The sequence below is a fragment of the Epinephelus lanceolatus genome, chromosome 2 (genome assembly GCF_041903045.1).
Source record: "Epinephelus lanceolatus isolate andai-2023 chromosome 2, ASM4190304v1, whole genome shotgun sequence".
In the NCBI taxonomy this organism is placed as follows: Eukaryota; Metazoa; Chordata; class Actinopteri; order Perciformes; family Serranidae; genus Epinephelus; species Epinephelus lanceolatus.
The window spans coordinates 20,087,218-20,109,285 of NC_135735.1; the positions used below are offsets into that span (position 1 = coordinate 20,087,218).

General features: G+C 40.5%; 1 protein-coding gene across 9 annotated transcripts in view; it reads left to right on the forward strand.

Moving 5' to 3' along the window:
- Positions 1-1,298: 1,298 nt before the first annotated feature.
- The window catches only part of LOC117253078 (LIM domain only protein 7), a 48,616-nt gene continuing 27,846 nt past the window's right edge, over positions 1,299-22,068 (forward strand). For 8 of the 9 annotated variants that reach the window (XM_078174976.1, XM_078174989.1, XM_078174982.1 and 5 more), the window contains exons 1-9: positions 1,299-1,434; positions 1,598-1,699; positions 7,264-7,334; positions 8,010-8,079; positions 11,927-12,033; positions 12,540-12,570; positions 19,606-19,719; positions 19,804-19,933; positions 20,666-20,819. In XM_078174976.1, coding sequence (XP_078031102.1) covers positions 1,631-1,699; positions 7,264-7,334; positions 8,010-8,079; positions 11,927-12,033; positions 12,540-12,570; positions 19,606-19,719; positions 19,804-19,933; positions 20,666-20,819 — 746 coding nt within the window. In that variant the 5' untranslated portion in view covers positions 1,299-1,434; positions 1,598-1,630. The remainder of the gene's footprint in view (positions 1,435-1,597; positions 1,700-7,263; positions 7,335-8,009; positions 8,080-11,926; positions 12,034-12,539; positions 12,571-19,605; positions 19,720-19,803; positions 19,934-20,665; positions 20,820-22,068) is intronic. The other variant, XM_078174978.1, reaches the window with a different exon arrangement.

The following is a 22,068-nucleotide window of genomic DNA, read 5'->3' on the forward strand; positions in this document are numbered from 1 at the left end:
TTTCAGATCAATTTGAAGAGTGCCTGGTTTGCATGTTTCATATTTTATTGTAAGAGTGTCATGCAGTGGAACTGGCACTAGTCTCGACTCTGTCTCAACCCCTCAAAGTCTTGGTCTTATCTAGGTCTTGATACAACCTGGTCTTGGTCATGGCCTAATTTCAGTTTAGGTAGTCTTGACTACAACACAATAACTAAAGATGTTTTGAGACTTGGTCCTTTTCAGCCCTCTAAACAGACTCAGAGCGGTGACTCAGCATCGTCTATGCATATGTGAACACTCCAAAAGAACTCAGACCCCTCTGAAGTGAACCGTACTCAGACCACCTGGCTTCAAGTCCATGGTGTGGTTGACTTAACCTGTGCCTTGTGAACACAAAGCCCTCCATGTTGGCTTTGCTCTTAGCCATTGTATTTAGCCCTCTGGATCACATGGTGTTGCACTGGAGAAACAGACACAACCCCGTCGGCCTGTAACGCTTGCAAGGCTGCAGGACGAGAAGTAGTTTGGTCCAAGTTTACTGCACGTCTCCAGATGTGGAATGTAGAATACATCAAACTGCAACAGTCTACAGCACAGAAACATGAAAGGTTTCCTCCAGTTTGAAGATCATCTGAAAATGAGGGGCTTCATTATACATTATATGTAGTGAGAACAGAAAGAGGACTGGGGCTCCATCAGAGCTGAGGCTGACCAGAAAGAGAACTGAGTCCTCTTTCAAATGAACTGACATTGTGGACACAAAAAGAACTGAGCCCCATTTCTGTTGGTCTGGGTTTTGGTGCACTTTAAGAGGACTGAGTTTGGTCTGTTTAATAGGGACTATATGTGAAAACACCCTCAGTAAGTAAGTATCTAAATAAGTAAATAAAGTATTCAGCATTTCTCCTCTAGAGTGTTGTTCCTGGGAGTTTGAACAACTCTTTGAAACACCATCTGGATAATACTTGGAAATAAAGTCGACAGAAAATCTAATAGCACAGGCGACTAATGTGTGACTGCCTCTAATGTGTCTATTGCACTTTTATTTCATCTTTTTTTCTATCTTTATACCAACTTATGTTAATTTTCTATGTGTTCTTATGGTCTTCACCTTGTTTAACGGTCTATTAATTGCTTGTGTATTTGAAAGAGTGCTCAAATAAGCTTGTCTTGCCTTCATGTGTTGCCCTGTGCACAGTGTCACAGTGTCACACATCATCAGGCCACCAGAGGGTCGATGAGACTCTGCAGATCTTCCACTCGGTTTCACTTCAGCTCAGAAAAGTTTGCCTGTAGTTTGGCAGTGGGCGGAGACCTTCCTCTCCACTTTGACCAATAAGCGGAACTCGTCAGTGATGGAAGGTCGGTTGCAGAAGTGTGCAGGGTCCGGTGATAAACTGGGTGTCAATTAGAGGAGAACTTTCACCGGTGAGCAGCTGCAGTCAGCACAAGGTGACTCAACAAGGAGGAGACTAAATATGTCTTTTTAAAAATCAGATTGCATGAGTTTTCCGCATGTTTGTTGACTTTAATTGAACTTAACTGATGATCTCGGTGGTGTGGCTGCATGATTAACGCCTTTAACTAAATGTGAGCTCTTGTGCTGTTTCATTAGAGTCGTGCCTTTTGCTTGCTGAGAGGAGAGACGATGGAGTGGCGCCAGCAGACCAGTGTCAGCTGTGCAGACGCGTTCAACGAGGCTCAACGCTGGATTGAGGTACACGGTTCAATTTCATCCCTGCTTTATTTCTTTATTTGTCTTAGAGCCTATTTGTGCTCCTCTTCACTCACTCCTGTGCAAACAGCCATGAAGATTTGGCCAGGCAGTCAGTTAACCCCTGGTGGAGACAGGAAATGTTTTAGACAGTGAGACAGTGGCAGACATTTCAGCCATGAAATAACCACTTGTGCATTGTTTGTATATTGGGACTTTAGCTCACTTTAAAAACAATTGGTGCTCTCGTGTTTTAAATGACTCTGACTCAGCGCTCATAAAGTCAAATTTACAGACTAATCTGTGAGTTGAAATGCAAAAAATACCCTGATAAGACTCAGGTAAGCCACCTGACGCAGAGAGCTCAGTGTGAGAATTGTGTGTGGTTGCACAGATAAAAAATGATTTGACTGCAGGAGCCTCAGAGGGGAATGCACATGGAGGGAAGGCAGATAATTAGGTAATGTTGTTTGTTCTTTAGTGCCCGTCCACAGAGATGTGGTGTAGGCAGGCCTTTGCCATGCGCACATTGTGGAGGATGTGGTTTTACAGCAGTGCATTTTCTAGGTTGTTACAGGCTGCTCCTGTCCAAACACTGTTGGAGTTGTAATCCTTAAATCATAACCAATGAATACAACTTGTAGACTGTGGGCACTGAGTGTTGACCAACTCTAAATGGGACCATTAATGTCAATTGTGTCTGAGAGGATCATTATGAGAATTCTGTCCAGAGCGCTCTTGGCAGTAAGCCCATGCCAATTTTACCCATCTATTTCCCTGCACTGACGAATGAAAGGATGGATGAGCAGAGATGTGTGTGTGTGTGTGTGTGTGTGTGTGTGTGTGTGTGTGTGTGTGTGTGTGTGTGTGTGTGTGTGTGGGAGACAGGAGGAGAGCAAAGCACGCTGCTTTTAAGGAAATGGTATTGTAAATGGTGTCATAATCGCTCCCTCGTGCCAAGCAACATTGGGAATGTGTGAGCACTAATATTCAGTGTTACAGATTGCAGGATAATATGCTTCCATGTATTCAAGTGTCCAGAAATTGTTGCTGTTTGTCATTAGCACAGTACCAGCGGCAATTACGCCTAACTGTTTTTTGCTCAGTGCCTACTGAACTCCAGAAGAACAAAGGATGGATTGGCCTCTTCTACATTATGTAAACAGGCCATTTAGACTGTGGTGAAACAGGAGCAGGTGTTGCTCTGTTTGAGATCAGTACCCATCATCTCCTTAAGAAGAGGATTTATATCTTACATGTAGCACAATTATCCTTTAATTTTCCCGGGTCTGCAACTTACAGCTATCTCCACTTTTAGAAAGTCTGCCTGTTATTTGCTCAGGTAATAATTTGTCTCATAAAATAATTAAAAAAAGTGTGGTTTTAATTTCTTAAAAGCCCAAGGTAACATCTTCAGATGTCTTGTTTTATTCAATTAACAATCCGAAATCCAAAGATATTCTGTTTTCTTTTAAATATGACACAGAAAAGCTTCATATCCTCATATTATGATGCTAGAGCCATGAGCAGATTATGACACAGGGGGCCTCTGGGCACAGATATGCAAAAAAGGCCCCACGACCTCTCCTACATAGGAGCGAGACACAGACTTTGTGGTGGCTTTTGCATCTCTTTGTGGTAATTTTGTGGCTCTTCAAGTTGGTTTTGTGCCGGATTGGGTTTTTTTTGTGTCTATTGTTAGTCTTTTTGTGTCTCTTTGTGCTAATTTCTCATCTTATTTTGGTTGTTTTGTGTCTCTTTGAGGTTATTTTGTGTCTCTGAGTTGATTTTGTGCCTGATTGGTTTTTTCGTGCCTCTTTGTAGTCGGTTTGTGTCTCGTTGTGGTAATTTTGTGTATTTCTGGAGTTCATTTTGGTTTATGTTTCTTTGTGGTGAATTTTTGTTTCTTTGTGGTAATTTGTGTCTCTTTCAGTTGGTTTTGTGCTGGATTGGGGTTTTTTTGTCTTTTTGTTTCTCTCTCTGGTAATTTTGTCTATCTTTGAGTCAATTTTGTTCCCGTTTTGGTTGTTTTTTTGTCTCTTTTGTGGAAATTCTGTCTGTCTTTGAGTTGATTTTGGGCCTGATTGGGCTTTTGAGTTCATTTTACATTTGTTTTGGTTGTTTTTATGTCTCTTTGTAGTAATTTTTCATCTCTTTTTGGCTGTTTTGTGTCTCTTTTGTGGTCATTTTGTCTGTCTTTGTGTTGATTTTTTTGCCTGAAAGGACTTCTTGTAGTCTGTATGTGTCTCTTTGTGTTTATTGTTCATCTTTTTCTGGCTTTTTTGTGTCTGTTTGTGGTAATTTTGTGTGTCTTTGTGTTGATTTTGTGCCTGATTGGGCTTTTTTTGTGTCTGTTTGTGATAATTTTTCATATTTTTTGGCTGTTGGGTGTCTCTCTGCGGTAAGTTTTTATCTCTTTTGAGTTAATTTTCTATCTGTTTTTTTGTGTCTCTTTGTAGTCATTTTGTGTCTCTTGCTGGTTGCTGCTTGAGAAGTTCATTCATGATCATTCCATTTTTTAAACTAGAAAAGCACTCGGAGAGCGCAGACCTCCGCCAAGCAGCTCGGATTTCCCACCATTTTATTATTTTATCCACTTCGCTTCAACTGATCACCACCAAAACTTTATCATCAGTTCCTTGTCCCATTATCAACCTTTCCTGAAAATTTCATCAAAATCCGTTCAGAAGTTTGAGTTTTTTTGCAGACAAACAAACAGACCAACGGCGGCAAAAACATAACCTCCTTGGCGGAGGTAAAAATATTTGCAGCTGTAAATGTGACATTATTCTATAGACAATATGATTGTACTGGATCACACACAGATTCAGTGATGATGCCTTTAACAAATGAGGCTTTGTAGAGAGTTTGGAAGTCACACTTAAGAGCACATGGTTGAAATCCATTGTATCTGTGGTTTCATAGGGGCAGTTATTTATTGAAATCACCAATTAAAGTTCTGGTGCTGTAGAACAGACAGTATCTTGACCACATGATTGTGTTTTATTGTGTTAACCTGGCACTGCATTGTCTGTCTGATTCCACAGAGAAGCCTCCGCTCCGTGCCCGCTGCCCAGTTCTACCAGAAATGAATTGTGATTGTGGATTCCTGGGGGGACTAATTAGTGAGAAGAATAGCCTTTTGGGGCCCTCTGTTAGTTATGGAGCCGAACCTTAATAGCCCCATTTTTATGTCCTCATTACAAAGCCCCTTTTGCCTTGTGCTTGCCTCTGCCATGTAAAATCATTTAGGTTATGTTCTATTCTTTGTTCTGATCAAAAGCATATTTGCTATTTTTTTGTAGAATGCTTGTCCACATACATTATTCTTTTATAGCCCGCTTTTTGGCTCGGTAGATTTTCTGTGATTATTTGTACAGAGCTTTGCTTGTGTGGAGTAGTTGGAAGATTTTTCAGCTTAATCTTAACAGCACCACGCTCACTTAATACACTTTATTTTACTGTCGAGAACAACTCCAGAAACTTGGGAATGCTTGCACTGTGGACTAAAAAATTACTTTAATTAACTTCAACCAGGACCTTGTTTTTCTAATTCTTGCCATACCTTTTTTTCCTAACAGCCACTGAACAGCTTTATGTGTATTTTACCAGGAGTATATAAAAGACCAGCTCGTTTCTCAACAGTTGTACCAAACAGTTTAATTAAAATACGTTTAACGCTGTAGAAACCACACTGGAATTTATGAACTGAGTTGCTTTAAATCTAATTTTCATTGTTTTGTTTTTTCTCCAGTTCAGTACTGCTATATACTATGGCACCAGTACTTATGTCCACACTAAAGTGCTGTTAGGGACATACTGGAGCAGGTGTTAGGTATAGCAGGGCAGGATTTTTGAGAGTGATGTCAATATTTAAGACTTTAACAAATCTGATAGATTGTCCATATTCTTTTTTCTCCTGAGAAATATATAGCATAAACATTTTGATAATGTAACCTCAATTAGTTGTGTTGTAAGAGTTGTGAAGATACCTACAGAGATGGATATTTTACACTACAATAAATTTGTCAGCAGTGGGTCCCTCAGAAATTTTTCATAAGGGTGGACGCCTGGGGCTTCAGAAAACCCTAGGGTGGCACGCCAAAAGCTAAAGCCGTGACTGAATTTAAGTAATTTGGTTATGCTGAAGAAGTATATAGACGAGTTGAAAACTATGTCAAAAAGAAGAGTTAAAGGAATGACACGCTGTTATGCTTTGGTTTCTCATTTTACAGTTAAATATTGACAATTATTTGATGTACGTAGACCAATATTGGCACAGTTAACATTGTGAGTTCCAGAACAATACTGTTTTTAGGTGTTAGGTGATTCATTGTTTTTCAAAAAGTCCGTCTGTCCTTTACAAAGACAAATACGCAGCTTTAATTTAATAATAATACATTGGATTTATATACCGCTTCTTTGGATGCTCCAACACGCTTTACAGAGAACAAGAACAACAAAACAAAACAAGAATGAAATAATCCATAAGAAGGGAAACAATGCACAGAGGGAGAAGAAGAACACAGTTTTTAGAGGTTGTAGGCAGTTTTAAAGAGGTGTGTTTGTGTTTTGAGGGATTTTTTTTGAAGGTGGAGAGGGAGGGGAGTCTCTGATGTATTTAGGGAGAGAGTTCCAGAGGGTGGGAGCAGCAATGGAGAAGACCCTGTCCCCCCAGGTGTGGTGGTTAGTCCTGGTGGGGGACAGGACGTTGGCATCAGCAGACCTGAGAGTGTGGGAGGGAGTGTGCTAGCGGAGGAGCTCAGACAGGTAGGGGGTCGCCAGGTGGTGGAGGGTTATAGGTGATGAGGAGTTTGAAGTGGATTGCTGGGGGATGGGGAGCTAGTGGAGGTTATGAAGGATGGGGTTGCGGTGGTGGTCATGGGTGCGAGAGTGTGTGAGAAGACGAGCAGCTGAATTCTGGATATATTGTAGTTTCTTGAGAGTTTTGGATGATGAACTATAGAGACTACTGCAGTAGTCCAGTCTGGAAGTGATGAATGCATGAATGAGAGTCTCTGCAGCTGAGAGGGATGAACATATTCAGGTTATATTTGAAGGAGTACATTGATTGGAAAGGACAAAACCTTTACTGGGAACAAGTCTTGTTAAGTTTATGGGAGACTTGTGGGTACCCATAGAGCCCATTTTCATTCAGATATCTTGAGATGAGAGTTCAAGAGACCCCTTTAAAAATGGCAATGCCTGTTGTTCCCTCGCAAAAATGTATCCTCAATTTTGAGTGTTATTTAGCTGTTTTCCTGACGAGCTATGGTGACATGGTTGGTACCAAAGGATGCCTTAGGCTGTCTAGTTTCACAAGATACCACTACCATCATGCTAGCTCAAAAATGAGCACAACACAGCCTCTGAAAGACAGTAATGGTGGACAAAGTTTGGCATTTCTGTATTTCTTGACTGTCGTGTATGCCAATACCATGCTAAGAGATGTAATGCTAATACTAAAAGCTAATATAGGTCAATATATCAGGCTCTAGTAAAGGATATTTTTGATGTTACTGGCTGTTTGCATGTGGATGAATTCTAACCATACCGTTGTTTTTCAGGAAGTGACCGGAAAATCGTTTGGTTGCAACGACTTCCGTGCGGCCTTAGAGAATGGAGTCCTGCTTTGCGAGTGAGTAATGATGCACCGACCTTTTTACGATGTCACATTTTAATTTCAGATGATTAAATTCAAGGTAAATGACCATGCAAACCTCTGGTTAGAGTGTAGTCAGGCTAATTTGCCGTCTTAGTTCCAGCAGCAGCAGCAGCTCTGGACCCACTTTAGAAGATCCTAAGATCATATCCTAAGCTGCACTCTGGAGGGCCCACACTATCTCACATTAACTTTCAACTTAAGGTACATGCGGAAAAACCACAGGCCAGTCACCAGACCTTCAGATAAGATTATTTTTTCTTCTACACAAACGTTTCCTCCAAAGCACACTCCAAATAACCACTGACTCTTATAACATCAGCTTGTGGCTACAGAAGCTCAGTGAGGCCAACAAATAAGGCATTGTGGAAGCAAGTCTAGGCTGGCAGGTTAGCCCTGACGTCTAATGATGGAATTTAGCTGAAAGCTCTTGTTTTTTTGTCTAAGATGCAATCAGACTGGTTCATAAGCAATTTTTGGTTGCTTTTTTTTTTTTGTTGGAAGTTGAAATCAATGTTAATTAGCTCAGCCCTATTTAGCTTCTGTTGTGAAATGGGACCCTGATGATTCAGTATATATTTGTTCTCAAATATGTGCAACATAAAGCTGTAATATTTGTATAATGCTGATTATTTCCCCCCTCCTTTATAGCTTGATCAACCAGTTGAAACCTGGTATCATTAAGAGAGTAAACAGGCTTTCTACTCCCATTGCTGGCCTGGTGAGTATTAGATTTTATCACTCTGACTGTGTGTGTTTATGTGTGTGACAGGTAGCCTGGCTGTGTGGCACAGGCGACATGGTGTCGAGCAAGAAAATAAGAAGGCACCTGCTAGCCAGGAAGTTTGACACATTGTGTGGTTTCCTGTTTAAGGCACTGTGAGACAGTGTTGCCGCTGTCTGAATGATCCTGAAACTGCATTTCAGTGCAACAACCCAGCTGCTCAAAGTTTGTTTTATATATTTTTTTTAGTCTGCATAAATATAAATGCAGATTTGTATTTTGGCTCCAGGCTGTGTTTCGATGACTTTATACAAGTATAATTGCCAAAACTGCCCAAAGCAAGGGCAGGGAAAATCAGTTATAACTTCCCATCAGGGGCCAATAAATAGACAAGCAAGCATTCCACTACTGAGCTGTGAAGGTGGTGATGGTGGGGTGTGAGACGCAGATGCAGCAGAGAATCAGCATTTAACATCCTAAAGGACCACACTTGTGGTTTTGCATGTTTTAACCACCAACTCAAATTAATTAGACTTTACATTACTGCTGACATTTTCCATAACGTGGCTGTCTGTTGATATTTTTAAACCCCCAAGTAGCCATTTAAAGAAGTACGTACATTTAAATCCCTTAATTGACATTGGTAATTAATCACAGTAAACATGTAGCTTCCTTTTTATTTACGGTAGATTTATTTTCTTTACAAGGTTATCTGAACTCAGAATATATGTAATAAAACAGTGTACATATCGGACAATGTAATTAATTATTAGGGATATCCTTATTTTAATAATGGTTTGTGTATCAATTCAGATACTCCTAAGATTTTGACTGCAGCTTCCTAGGTAGTGTTGTCGTTTGGGATCAGATGTAGTGGATGAAATGGTCTCAATTTAGGCGACTCAGGCCAGACTCAGACTACAGGACTTTGGGCAGATTTATCCCAGATTCACCCCTCTTGACAGTCAGAGGCGAAATCAGGTCTGGGACCTTGGTCAGCACCGATGTTCGGGCCAGATTGTCTGGTAATGTGACAGGTTTACAGATCCAGTCTTAAATCTCCTAAACTGCTTGCAGGCTCATCGGGGCTGCCCTGATCTGACTGATTCCGGTTACAATTTCATCAGTACAGAGCAGCCGACGGTGTTGCCAAACACGAGTAAACATTCTAGCCCTGAGGCTCATGTTTGCTAGCATACTACTGTTGATGGATAAAACTGAAAAATTAAAATCTCACCTCCAGTTCTTGCTGAACAACAGACAACCATGTTCACTGCATCTCCCCAACTGGTTTCTCATCAAGAGCTGTTTAGCCTTCTGCTTTTGTTTTTCTGAATGCAAATCACTATTAACATTACAGCAAGTTGTCGCACTACATCAGTCTTGGTCACATGAGGTGGTGCATTCATGCACCTTCTGGCAGGATAATTTTAATAATATCCTGTAGTGTGTGAGGCACCATTATTTTCAAGTCTTGCTGTGTGTTCATGTTTGAGATTAGAGAGAAGAACGTCTGAAGTTTCTCCTTTGTGCCTGATGCAACGTGATTTTTAAAATTGATTTAGGATTTAGAGGCTGTTCTCCCATATAGTCCTTTTAAAACAAACTGAACTCAGTCCTCTTTCCGTTCACACTATATACAGTACAGGCCAAAAGTTTGGACACACCTTCTCATTCAATGCGTTTTCTGTATTTTCATGACTATTTACATTGTAGATTCTCACTGAAGGCATCAAAACTATGAATGAACACGTGGAGTTATGTACTTAACAAAAAAAGGTGAAATAACTGAAAACATGCTTTATATTCTAGTTTCTTCAAAATAGCCACCCTTTGCTCTGATTACTGCTTTGCACACTCTTGGCATTCTCTCCATGAGCTTCAAGAGGTAGTCACCTGAAATGGTTTTCCAACAGTCTTGAAGGAGTTCCCAGAGGTGTTTAGCACTTGTTGGCCCCTTTGCCTTCACTCTGCGGTCCAGTTCACCCCAAACCATCTCGATTGGGTTTAGGTCCGGTGACTGTGGAGGCCAGGTCATCTGCCGCAGCACTCCATCACTCTCCTTCTTGGTCAAATAGCCCTTACACAGCCTGGAGGTGTGTTTGGGGTCATTGTCCTGTTGAAAAATAAATGATCGTCCAACTAAACGCAAACCGGATGGGATGGCATGTCGCTGCAGGATGCTGTGGTAGCCATGCTGGTTCAGTGTGCCTACAATTTTGAATAAATCCCCAACAGTGTCACCAGCAAAACACCCCCACACCATCACACCTCCTCCTCCATGCTTCACAGTGGGAACCAGGCATGTGGAATCCATCCGTTCACCTTTTCTGCGTCTCACAAAGACACGGCGGTTGGAACCAAAGATGTCAAATTTGGACTCATCAGACCAAAGCACAGATTTCCACTGGTCTAATGTCCATTCCTTGTGTTTCTTGGCCCAAACAAATCTCTTCTGCTTGTTGCCTCTCCTTAGCAGTGGTTTCCTAGCAGCTATTTGACCATGAAGGCCTGATTCGCGCAGTCTCCTCTTAACAGTTGTTCTAGAGATGGGTCTGCTGCTAGAACTCTGTGTGGCATTCATCTGGTCTCTGATCTGAGCTGCTGTTAACTTGCGATTTCTGAGGCTGGTGACTCGGATGAACTTATCCTCAGAAGCAGAGGTGACTCTTGGTCTTCCTTTCCTGGGTCGGTCCTCATGTGTGCCAGTTTCGTTGTAGCGCTTGATGGTTTTTGCGACTCCACTTGGGGACACATTTAAAGTTTTTGCAATTTTCCGGACTGACTGACCTTCATTTCTTAAAGTAATGATGGCCACTGGTTTTTCTTTAGTTAGCTGATTGGTTCTTGCCATAATATGAATTTTAACAGTTGTCCAATAGGGCTGTCGGCTGTGTATTAACCTGACTTCTGCACAACACAACTGATGGTCCCAACCCCATTGATAAAGCAAGAAATTCCACTAATTAACCCTGATAAGGCACACCTGTGAAGTGGAAACCATTTCAGGTGACTACCTCTTGAAGCTCATGGAGAGAATGCCAAGAGTGTGCAAAGCAGTAATCAGAGCAAAGGGTGGCTATTTTGAAGAAACTAGAATATAAAACATGTTTTCAGTTATTTCACCTTTTTTTGTTAAGTACATAACTCCACATGTGTTCATTCATAGTTTTGATGCCTTCAGTGAGAATCTACAATGTAAATAGTCATGAAAATAAAGAAAACGCATTGAATGAGAAGGTGTGTCCAAACTTTTGGCCTGTACTGTATATTGACGCAGTTTATTTTTTTACTTTGACGTGGCACTGCAGTGCGGATATGAAGCCCCTCACTTTCAGATTAACTTAAAATTGGAGGAAACCCTTCATGTTTCTGTGCTGTAGACTGTTGCCATTTGATGTATTCTACATTCCACATCTGGAGACGTGCAGTATCTTCCGTGGACCAAACTACTCCTCGTCCTGCGGCCTTGCAAGCGTTACAAGCCGACATGGTTTTGTCTGTGTTTTCAGGCGTCCCAGTGCAATAGCATATGATCTGGAGGGCTAAATACAATGGCTAAGAGCGTAATGCTGTGTTTCTGTGTCCTAAAGTTTCTTAAAGGTAAACTTATTTTGTAATGTGGTGTTTTTATTAGAGACTGTTTAACCAACCCTTCTAACCTCACCGCAATGTTTTGCTGCTGCTACTTTTAGATACCCAATGAAACCAAAAAACCATGTGAGGTTGATGGTGGCATTTAGCCAGCCAGATTTGATGCTAAACCACACCAACAACCTCCTCTGACTCTCTACCAGTTTTCTACCTGCTCTCATTTTGCTGTCTCTGTAATTTTGCTTTCCAGGATAATGTGAATGTATTCCTGAAAGCCTGTGGGAAACTGGGACTGAACGTGTCTCAGCTGTTTCATCCCGGAGACCTGCAGGACCTTTCCACTCGCGCAAATCTCAGGTACAGTTGTCTCACTGAAGCAGTGTCATGTCAGGTTAAGTGTATGTGTACAGCTTTCCAAAGCTGCATGAGCTCATGGCAGCACAGAGGAGAACACTTTTGCTTCTGAAGGTCAGCTAACATGAGTAATGTGACAGTGTCTGCTCATTTCTAAAGCTTGCTGTATCAGCTGTGTTGAGCACATTTAACACTGAGGTATTTTTATAGTAATACCTGTGCTGATAAAGGTTTACAGTTTGAGTCTCACAGCTGCTTTGCATTCCTAAAGGTATGAGCTTTGCCTGATGACAAGCTGCTGCTTTATAAGAGATGATAGCCTGTCTAAATTCCGATAAGTACTTTATTAGTAGAGCATTCAAATGAGAAGGCTTAAGAGATGTCACTTTCTTTTTTCCCCTAGCAGCTCTTGTCTTGTTTACAGTACAAGTGATGTAACTATATGAGCAGCATTAGGAGCATCTCTCCTCTGTATAGATATTTATTTCATTGTTTTTCTTTCGTTTCAGGCGAGATGAAAGCAACAGAAGACTCAAAAATGTAAGTTTAACCAGAATTGTGCTGTTTCATTTTTATAACACTACCACTGAATTTACCTACCATAAAACTTCAGCTAAAAGCCTTGTCCTAATTAAACGCCCAGTCCCCTCTACTAGCCTGGTGTGGCTACATATTTTGGCAAATAAAGGCCTGTCTCAATTCGACGCCAGGTCTGGTTGCCAAGCAGTTTATTTTTACAGTTTTACAGAAGTTCTTTGGATGTATAAAACCGTCTTTTTGGCTACCCACTTGGGCTAACATTAGTTACCTGTTTAGATCACACATACAAATATAAATGTTTAAGCTATTGTCAATATAGAGATGCTACATATTGTTAGCTTAAGATAAGATAAGATAAGATAAGATGAACTTTATTGTCCCACAAGTGAGAAATTTGTCCTGGGCTCGTTCACCCATGCTGCAGCCACAAAAAGCATTCAATTCCATAAGAACATACAAACAGACATCAACAGACAATCAGAAGCTAGAAAAAGTGCCTCACACATGCGTGATCACAAGAGATCACAAAGGAATAAGATAGAAAAAATGTATAAATATATACAGACAATTTAGAAACAGCAGCCTTTAAAGTGCAGAAGTGTGCAAAAGTTGAGAGCATCCCGGCCTTGAATGCCACTAATAAAGAACAAAAACAAAAACAATGGTTTTTACATGCTACTATTTAAGAGCTTGATAGACATCGGGACAAAAGAATTTTTAAATCTATTAAGTTTACAGCGAGGACCTCTGAACCTTCTTCCAGGGGGTAGTAACTCATACTCTCTGTGTAGGACATGAGACGAATCATGGATAATCTTATTTGCTTGTTGCAAGGAGGCCTGTTCGTAGATACTCTGCATGGATGAGTGTTCTCTGACACCCATGATTTTCCATGCTGTATGGATCAAACGCATCAGTTTGGTTTTGAGCTGTACAGAAAGGTTCCCAAACCATGCCATCATGCTGTATCTGATAAGGCTCTCTAAGATCAACACCATGTGCTTTCAAGCGACGCAAAAAGTGCAACCTTTGTTGCAAGCTGCTGCAGAGGCAGTCAACATGTGTGCTCCAGGTTAATGTGTTGTCTATGAAGACACAGAGATATTTATAAGAATTAACCTGGGCAATAGTTTGGTCATGGATAACCACTGGCCTGTGGTCACCAATCTTGGCAACCAAGCTTGGTTAGAGTCTCCATAATTTAATCATTCAGTTCATTTTACTGAAACCATGAGCAATATAGAATGATTCAGAGAGACAACTCTCCACTGCTGAAGGGGTCATAAAGTCAAAATTATGTGTCCAATTTTTAGTTATTCATATTTCTTTAGTCCATAAGGGTCCTCAGATGAAAAGAATTAAGAGTTTTTCGTAAAAAATAATGTAAGTTGGGAGTATAGTTTAATCAGGATGTCGAGTACAATAATCCTCAGGCGCTGTAACTCTCTGTTTCTGATGCGCTGTCTCTTGGAGCTAGATAAATGAATGATTCATTATTAATATGTTATTGATATATTATCTGAAGCCTAATTTTTATACAAGTAATATTCATATTGGTTTAAATTAGGGTTGGGGGGGAAAAATCGATACAGCATAGTATGGCAATATTATTTTTGTGTGGCAATATTGTATCGTCACACAGTGCCAAGTATCGATTTTTTTTTTATTATAGAAATCATTATTTTTAAAAATGTAAATTAAACTTAAGGAAGCCTACTAGAATAATAGAATAATTTGCTTTTTCAGTTCACTAGATACATTTTGCTGCTGCAAAAAATAGCTGAGGTGAGAGGAACAGACTGAAAACTTTATCTTATTAGATAAAACAGATTGTAAAGTTTACCTTGGGGGACATAATTTATAGCTGAAAAAAGGTAATAAATTGCTATATATTACAATATATTTTATTGCAATACTCAGCATATTGCAACATATTTAAAATCACCATAATATTGTATCGTGATAATAAGCCTCTGGTGAGTCCCACCCCAAGTTTAAATAAACCCCATGTTTGCTGAGCAAAAGTTCTGTGTAAAATGAAGGCCTGTCCCAAATATCAGCCCGTTGAGTTCAGTGATGTAAGCAAATAATAGCCTGGGCTATAAATTGAAGGTTTATGGTATAAACGAGATGGTAAGTAGTCAACATCCTGTTTATCAACCCAGACACCAGTAGCTTAAGCACACAGGTTCCAGCTCCTGATGCTGCCAGCATGAAGAATCAGGGTGATGACGATCAAGAGGGTTGTTTTGTTTTATTAAGTTTCAGGCTGATCTCCAAAAACCTGGCATTAAACCCAGATAGTCTGCACTAAAATGTAGACTTATGTTTCATCACCGTGCCTTTTAAACTGTATCTGTAGTCTTGTCTCTCCTGCAACAAGCATGTGTGTTTTGTATGTGTGGAACATGTGAGTGCTGTACGTGTGCACGCTTGTGTGCACTGCTGGTATTTTACATGTTTCCAAAGCTTATGAGGTTGTTTGGTTATCTGGGAAACCTCATTTGAATCACACAATAGCCGACAACTCGGACCCAGTAATGAGGCTGTTTGTCAGAGCACTCTTTCTTTTGAAAGGGGTGTAGCATTTTTCTTTGAATTAACCAATTAGGGTCAATTTGGGGCCATTGAAATCCAGAGTTTCCATGCAGGTTTCCGAGCACATAGACAAATAATTGAAGCCGGGTTGTTTGTACAGTAAATTTTAATGCTGAGCCTCACTGTTTTTACATACAGCAGTGATGCAATGCAGAATAATGTTGACATGAACTGTTGCACCCTGAACATTCAGATTAACTGAGAATTGGTTGCTTTATTTGGAGGGATGTTTTATAAGCCTGTTTTATTGTTACAGTTTCTAAAGATAATCCAATATAAGTCATGTTCTGTGAAAGTGTCTGCCAGAATCATAGAGTGTAAAAATGATGGCTATAGCCACCGTGACATCAATCCTTCTTTTGTGGACTCCCATTTTGAAGCCTTGAGTTTGGCCGTCGCCATCTTGGGGTTTGTTTTGGAGCCAGCAGCGACTATATTTGGATGAGTGGTTGGAGCTGTGGAGGAGTGAGGGGTGGATCTGACTCATAGACTGTAGCAATGCCTCGCAGACAGCTTGGCACTCAAGCAGCCCTGCCCTTAATTTTGCGTAACTTTAAGCCTCATTAAAATGGAAACGGTTGAGGTAATTAAATCTGCGTACAGTTGTCAGGAATGTTAAAGTTAGCTATAGAGACCAAAATCGTTTATTGTACCAGTCTGTAAACATAAGTATAATTTCTAATGTAAAGTTGGGCATATTAACATTTGGTACCATGGGCATTTACTCTTTTACACTGCCTCGTTAAGGTGGGAATTTAACAGTCATTCCACGTCGTCATTCTGTATGAAAGGTCTAATCGCAGAATGGGGGGACAGAGTCACCTCGCCTTTAAGCTGGCATTGGAGGAAGTAACAGTGCTGAAATGATGTCTGTTTTAAACAGGAAGCTGGCAAGACGTCATCATGGGTGGCATGGATGTGACGACGTGTTAAGCGTGTAATCCACTGTGGGAGATTAAAAAAGTAGCTGTTAGCAGCTAACTCAAAGAAGAACAGCGGCCAAAAATGTCTGTGAATTGGGAGCTCCTTACCTTCCGATCAGAGAACAAGATCAGCTACCATATAATAAAGTTAATAAATGATTGTTATTGCCATGTTATACCATTTTTTTATTGTTTATTAAGCGCGGTCAATGCATATGTTACATGTCACACTAGAGGCTTACACTGTTGTGGTGCATGTCACGCCTGTCACGTCTCTCTGTGTAGAAAGGGTTTCTGTTTTGGAGCCGAACTCAAATGACCATTCAGTGAACTGTACTTTTTGGCAGTACTATATTGGCTTCATTTGGCCGCACAGCACTGATGTGGATTAGGCCCATTGTTGACAGGACTTGATGAGTAATTTAAGGGTTCTTGAATAATTTACAATAAATAAAATCATACGTGGCTGAAAACACCATTAAAACGGATCAAGCCATGATGAGCTGTTATGTGCACTGTAATAATTTCCTTGGCATGAGGTAGGTGGCAGGCTAGAAGAGAATAATGAACACATCCTGTCTATGTGCTAAAGACTTGCACGTGCACTTAATGCTTGTTGACTCTCAGGTTGTAGAAATGAGGGAAAACTGAAAACAACGTTGGCTTAAACGATTCAGACTGGCTCTGATAGCTGAAAGCATTTCCTTTTTTATGCTCCTGCGTATTACAGTGGCTCTCTGTACATCATTTGTGCTGCAAAATGTGGAAAGCAACCCTTTTGTAAAGTTATATTGATACTACAATGATTTCTAGAACTCCGATATAATGTCTGTATTCAGTGAATGTCTCCAGTTGACCAGTAAGGAAGCCACTACAGACACTGATCAAGCATTATAGGGAATCCATGCAGAAGCATTTATTATCACTCAAAGTCCTCATCTTCTTCATCTAACTAGCATTGTGCCATAAAATATTTATTAAATTATTCATAACTGTCAAGGTCCTACTTTTTTATTCCTATCTGCTGACTGCTCTGTGATGACTTTGTTAAGATACAGATATAGAAATTCTGACACGTAGTCTAGTGGATAATCCCTTTGCAACACAGGCTGCTGCTCTGCCAGGGAGAAAGGCCGTCTGTCAAAAAAAAAAAAAAGAGAGAGAGAGAAATTCCTTGCCTCAAGGCAAATGAAGAATAAATCGTGTCCAGAACGCGTTGCTTGCTGAAATAATAAAACACTAAATGCCAGGGAGAGGTCCATATTTCACAGGCCTTTACTCACTGTCTTTACTAATGCCTGTCAGGTGTGTGTGTGTCTCACTATCAGCAGCGCTCGGCACCATGGAGAGTGTTTAAAGCTGTCTTATGAAGGGCATCATGCTGCGCTATAGAAAGGAAAAACAAATGCTCTAGATGTCTTATTTTGGCAGACTTGGTTTTATGTAATTTTTAGCCATGTTAGCAGTATCCAATGCCTTCTCATCTAGCATCATCCTCAGGTCAGAACTGTAATGTGCCCAAATCTGCAAATACCAGGAAAAGAAATAACATTAGGGCTGATTAGCTAATATTGGCATGCTAACACTTAAATAAGATGGTGACCATGAAATCTGATTGACATCATCATGTTAGCATTGTTGTTTTTATCATGCTGGCATTAACATTTAGCCTAAAACATTGTATGTCAGTGTTGTCACAGCGCTGGAGTTTCTAAATTTAATGCAATACCTTGAAAAATATATGCATTCGATAGCATTTTTAATACCACAGAAAAAAACAGACATGACATTGAGAACATTTTTTTTTTTCCTTTATGAAAAGATGAATATAACAAAGCTATAACATGACAACACTGACCTTTCTTGGGTAGAGCAGAGAACAGCAGAGAGCCAAAGAGCACAGCTGGTATCAGTGTATCGATACAGGAGAAAATGAACATTGAAACAGTTTCAAATATTCAGAATTCATATGCATTGATAAATCTATATTTAACACTACTGTACATATACAGTTATACTGTATGTATTATCCTTTTAACAGCATCTTTGTTTTCTTATGTTTTGGTTTCTAAAAACAAGTTTCTGAAATGTAGCACCCCTCAGCAGTTATCCTCTTCTCTGATTCAACTGAAAACATAACGTTGTCAGGCACAGATTGACATGCATCTGTCAAACCGGCTATGAGACGGGAGGCGCTACAGAGTGGCAGCTTTTGACTTTGACTTTTGGAAAATCAGGGTCTTGCCTGCAATGCTGATGGCCATTATTGTTGTAGTTGTAAGGAAGAGGCTACCAGTTAGGTTAACCTTGTTCACTCCCCCTTTATTTTAGTTAGATAAGTCGTTTAGAGTTTTAGCAGCTGGGGGTGGTTTTTGTAATTGCTTCAATGAGAATTAAGCTTTTTTCTCACCTTTTTTTTTTTTGCATTTCGGCGCTCTAGGTGCCTGGCGTTTTTGCTGGAGCGCTCTGAACTCAAGTTGAAAAAACTTCAACTCAGAGCAAGGAAAGCGCCCACCGTCATCTCAGCTTTTTTTTTTTTTTCCATTGTCCAATGGGATGATTTGAGAGGCGGGCCTTCTGTAGTGGTCACAACAACAAGTTTACAGTTGGCAAACAATGGAAGAGAAACTGGTGGTAGTGGTTGCTGGATACCCAGAGCTATACGTCTTGACGATAGACAGCAGGTTGAACTGCCCCCGAGTCATCCTAAAATATGCCTGGAAACAGCCATTATCGAGGCGAAGCTCCTGGACCAACTGGTGGTACTCCCCGAGATCCACACACAGATCTCCATTTCCCTGTGCCCAACAATCTATGTGCTGACTGTCTCTCACCTTCAACCAGAGGGTACTTGCTGTAGTTCTGGTTGTCCATTTTAGGAAATAGATACTAATTACTGTGGGGGCGGAAAAACCTGCAACTACTACAAACACAGACAACTTTGTTTAATGTATTCATCTAGAATTAAACAAGTGTACGTACCTCGGCATGCTTTACAGGTTGGATGACAAATTCTTGTAGGCTGTGATTGGAGTTTGTGTGTGGTAATGAGAGCAAACATTTAAATCAATCATTGTTCATTTCAAAACTCTAAACATAGACTTGAGGTATAGCCATGGGTGATCTGGTGGGGAATCTTCATCTCCGTCTGCTGATAGAGCCATAGTAACACCATATAACCAAATACAACCGCCTGCTGATGACCTCTCCTCTTTACCTGTCTCTACCAATGAGTTGCCTAATGAACTGCATGATCGCAGTTTATAGACTTCTGCATTTGAGAGAAGTTAAAAAAAAATCAAATGTAATGAGTTACGAGAGCCTTCAAAGACATGTAGTGGAGTCGAAAGTAAAATATTTGTCTTTCAGATGTAGTGCTGTCAAAGAAATACATTTCCGAAAATAAAAAAACCCAAGTAAGGGAGGATACTCAAAAACTACAGTACTACAGTACAGCACATAAGTAAATGTACTTTGTCACTGTCCATATGTGACTCTGTCTGCTCTTTCTCAGGTTCTCATCACAATCTACTGGCTGGGTCGCAAGGCAAACCTAGATGCTTTCTACAGCGGCCCTCAGCTGAACTTCAAAGCCTTTGAGGGGCTGTTAGGGTTGGCCTTGTCCAAGGTAAGCTACTCTTCTAGGATTTTAACACTGTGAAGGTAATGTATTTATGTTTGTATTTAACATGAACATTGCCTTTTAATCCAGGCTCTAGATGAGGGCAGTAATGTGTTTGTGAAAGACGGCTGGTACCCAGAGAGGACGAGCTACAAGACGGAGAACTCTGCAGATGGCACCGACTCTCTAGAGTCCCGAGTCCTCCGCCCAAACAGTGACGGTATGTTGACTGGTGCATCTCAATACAATCCTGTTTTATGACTTGTGCATGCCACACCACCCAAAGTGTGATCTCTTTTTGTCGTTTGTTTGCTGTAAAAGAAAGTTACTACACTGTGACCAATAGTGGCCCCTTTATTTTAATGCAGCATGATCCATATTCTGATGTCAGAGCTCTTTTCTCTGTGTAAGCTAACCGTGCTGAACAAACTGCTGTTGCAACCTTTGCTAGACTGGAGGTCATCATGTCCTCACAAACTTTTTTTTCCTGAGATGATTTGCTTATTACCGTCAGTGTGCAATCGAACATGCCAGAACTGAGATGTAACTTATGAATTAGAATAAACTGATGATGCGTCATGCAAACATGTTATTGTGCTCGATCAACCAAATTTAGTTGGATCAACAACATTGTGATCCCCTTACGCATTGTGTCTTCTGTCTGTACTCTGCCGTGCTCGGTCTCAGTGCACGTCACTGACAGATTGTGACAAGTTCCACACTGCGGTGATAAAAGTGTGTGTGATGGGAGAGGGCAGAATACTTGGCTGTGTGAAGACTCGGTCACCCACTAAAGGTTCTCTTCTGTTATCTTCTGAGATTTAGACTCTGTCTTTTATGTGTACTTGGCTCAGTCAGTTTTCTTTTAAGTTGATTTTACCTTATGTTTCCTTGATCTTCAAACTTTAATCTTTTCTGTTGCTCATTTTGCGCGTGTCTATGCGGTCTCAAGGTTGTGGAAGTGACGCGGAAGCTGAGCAGGTGTTCAAGATGGAGAACACACAGCCCTCCACCCTGCAAAACAAAGGTTGTATCCAGGCACCACTGCTCCGGGGAAAACAAGGATGGGAGGCGAATGTAAGGGGCTCCACAAGTCCGCTCTCCAGGTACTGTGAATGTATCAGCTGCTGTACACAAAGAGTTCACTTACTGCCACTAACTCACTCATTCACAGCTGCAAAAAGGACTGTCTGCAGTTTATTTCATCATTTTTCTTTTGTGTTGGTGCAACATTTTCTTTTCTGTGTTTGTTTTATGACCTTCTTTTATGTGAAGTTTGAGTTTGAACCTACCTGGGAAAATATTGTTTCATTCCTGAGTCTAACAGTAACACACAATATTTTTGCTAAGCTGCTTTATTCCTGATGTTGTATGTGGCAAAAATGCTATAAGAACTGGGTTCAATAATATCTATAATCAGGAAAAACATGGATGGTTTTTGTTGAAAAATAATTTGTTGCAACTTTTACGCTTGTTAATGAATTAGGGACTGATCTCCTCAAGACAGTTTGGTGTTTCTTATATTAGATTTTTTTCTTCACTCTAAGCACAAATCAGTGATATAGAAAGGCATGCATTCATAGTTACTTTCACACAACACACACAAGATGGTAATAATTCTCATATTTCATATCAGAAGTGACACTGGCACCTTTGTAGATGTTATGTATCAAGCACGTCGTGACAATGGCGAGTATGTTTCTCTTGTTCTGCCAAGACTGCCCCTGTTGTTCATGAGTGTATTACATCTTGCAGAGTTGTTAATTTGTAAGCACGTGCGCAACCAATCCTCTGAATGGACACAAGTTTTGCAAGGCAACCTTCATTCAAAAATGCACAGTTAAAAGCAGGTATTAGGGGCGTCGGTGGCTTAGTGGTAGAGCAGGTGCCCCATATACAAGGCTGTTGCTGCAGTGGCCCGGGTTCGACTCACTCACTCCCTCTCTCTCTCTCTCTCCCCCTTTAACGCTTGACTGTCCTATAGATTGAAGGCAAAATCCCCCAAAAAATATCTTTAAAAAAAAAAAAAAAAGCAGGTATTTGTCTTGGCCCTTATTCATTTTTAAATACCCTCATACCTTCCTGAAATTTCAGTGGGGTATATGGTATATGACAGTATTAGCATTTATTACCCAACACCTGTTCCGACAATTACCAACTCTGGTTTGGTTGAAATAAACCCTTAATTTCTTTGAGTTAGATGTAAATATATGCCATTGCTAGCCGTTTGTTTCATTGTCGTGTAACATCATCCCCACCACTCGCAGTTGCCATCTTTCTTCCAGTAGAGACTGACCTCTGGTGGCATGTGATGAGCACTACAATACATCCTCTAACCAGCAGCTCTCTCCAAGT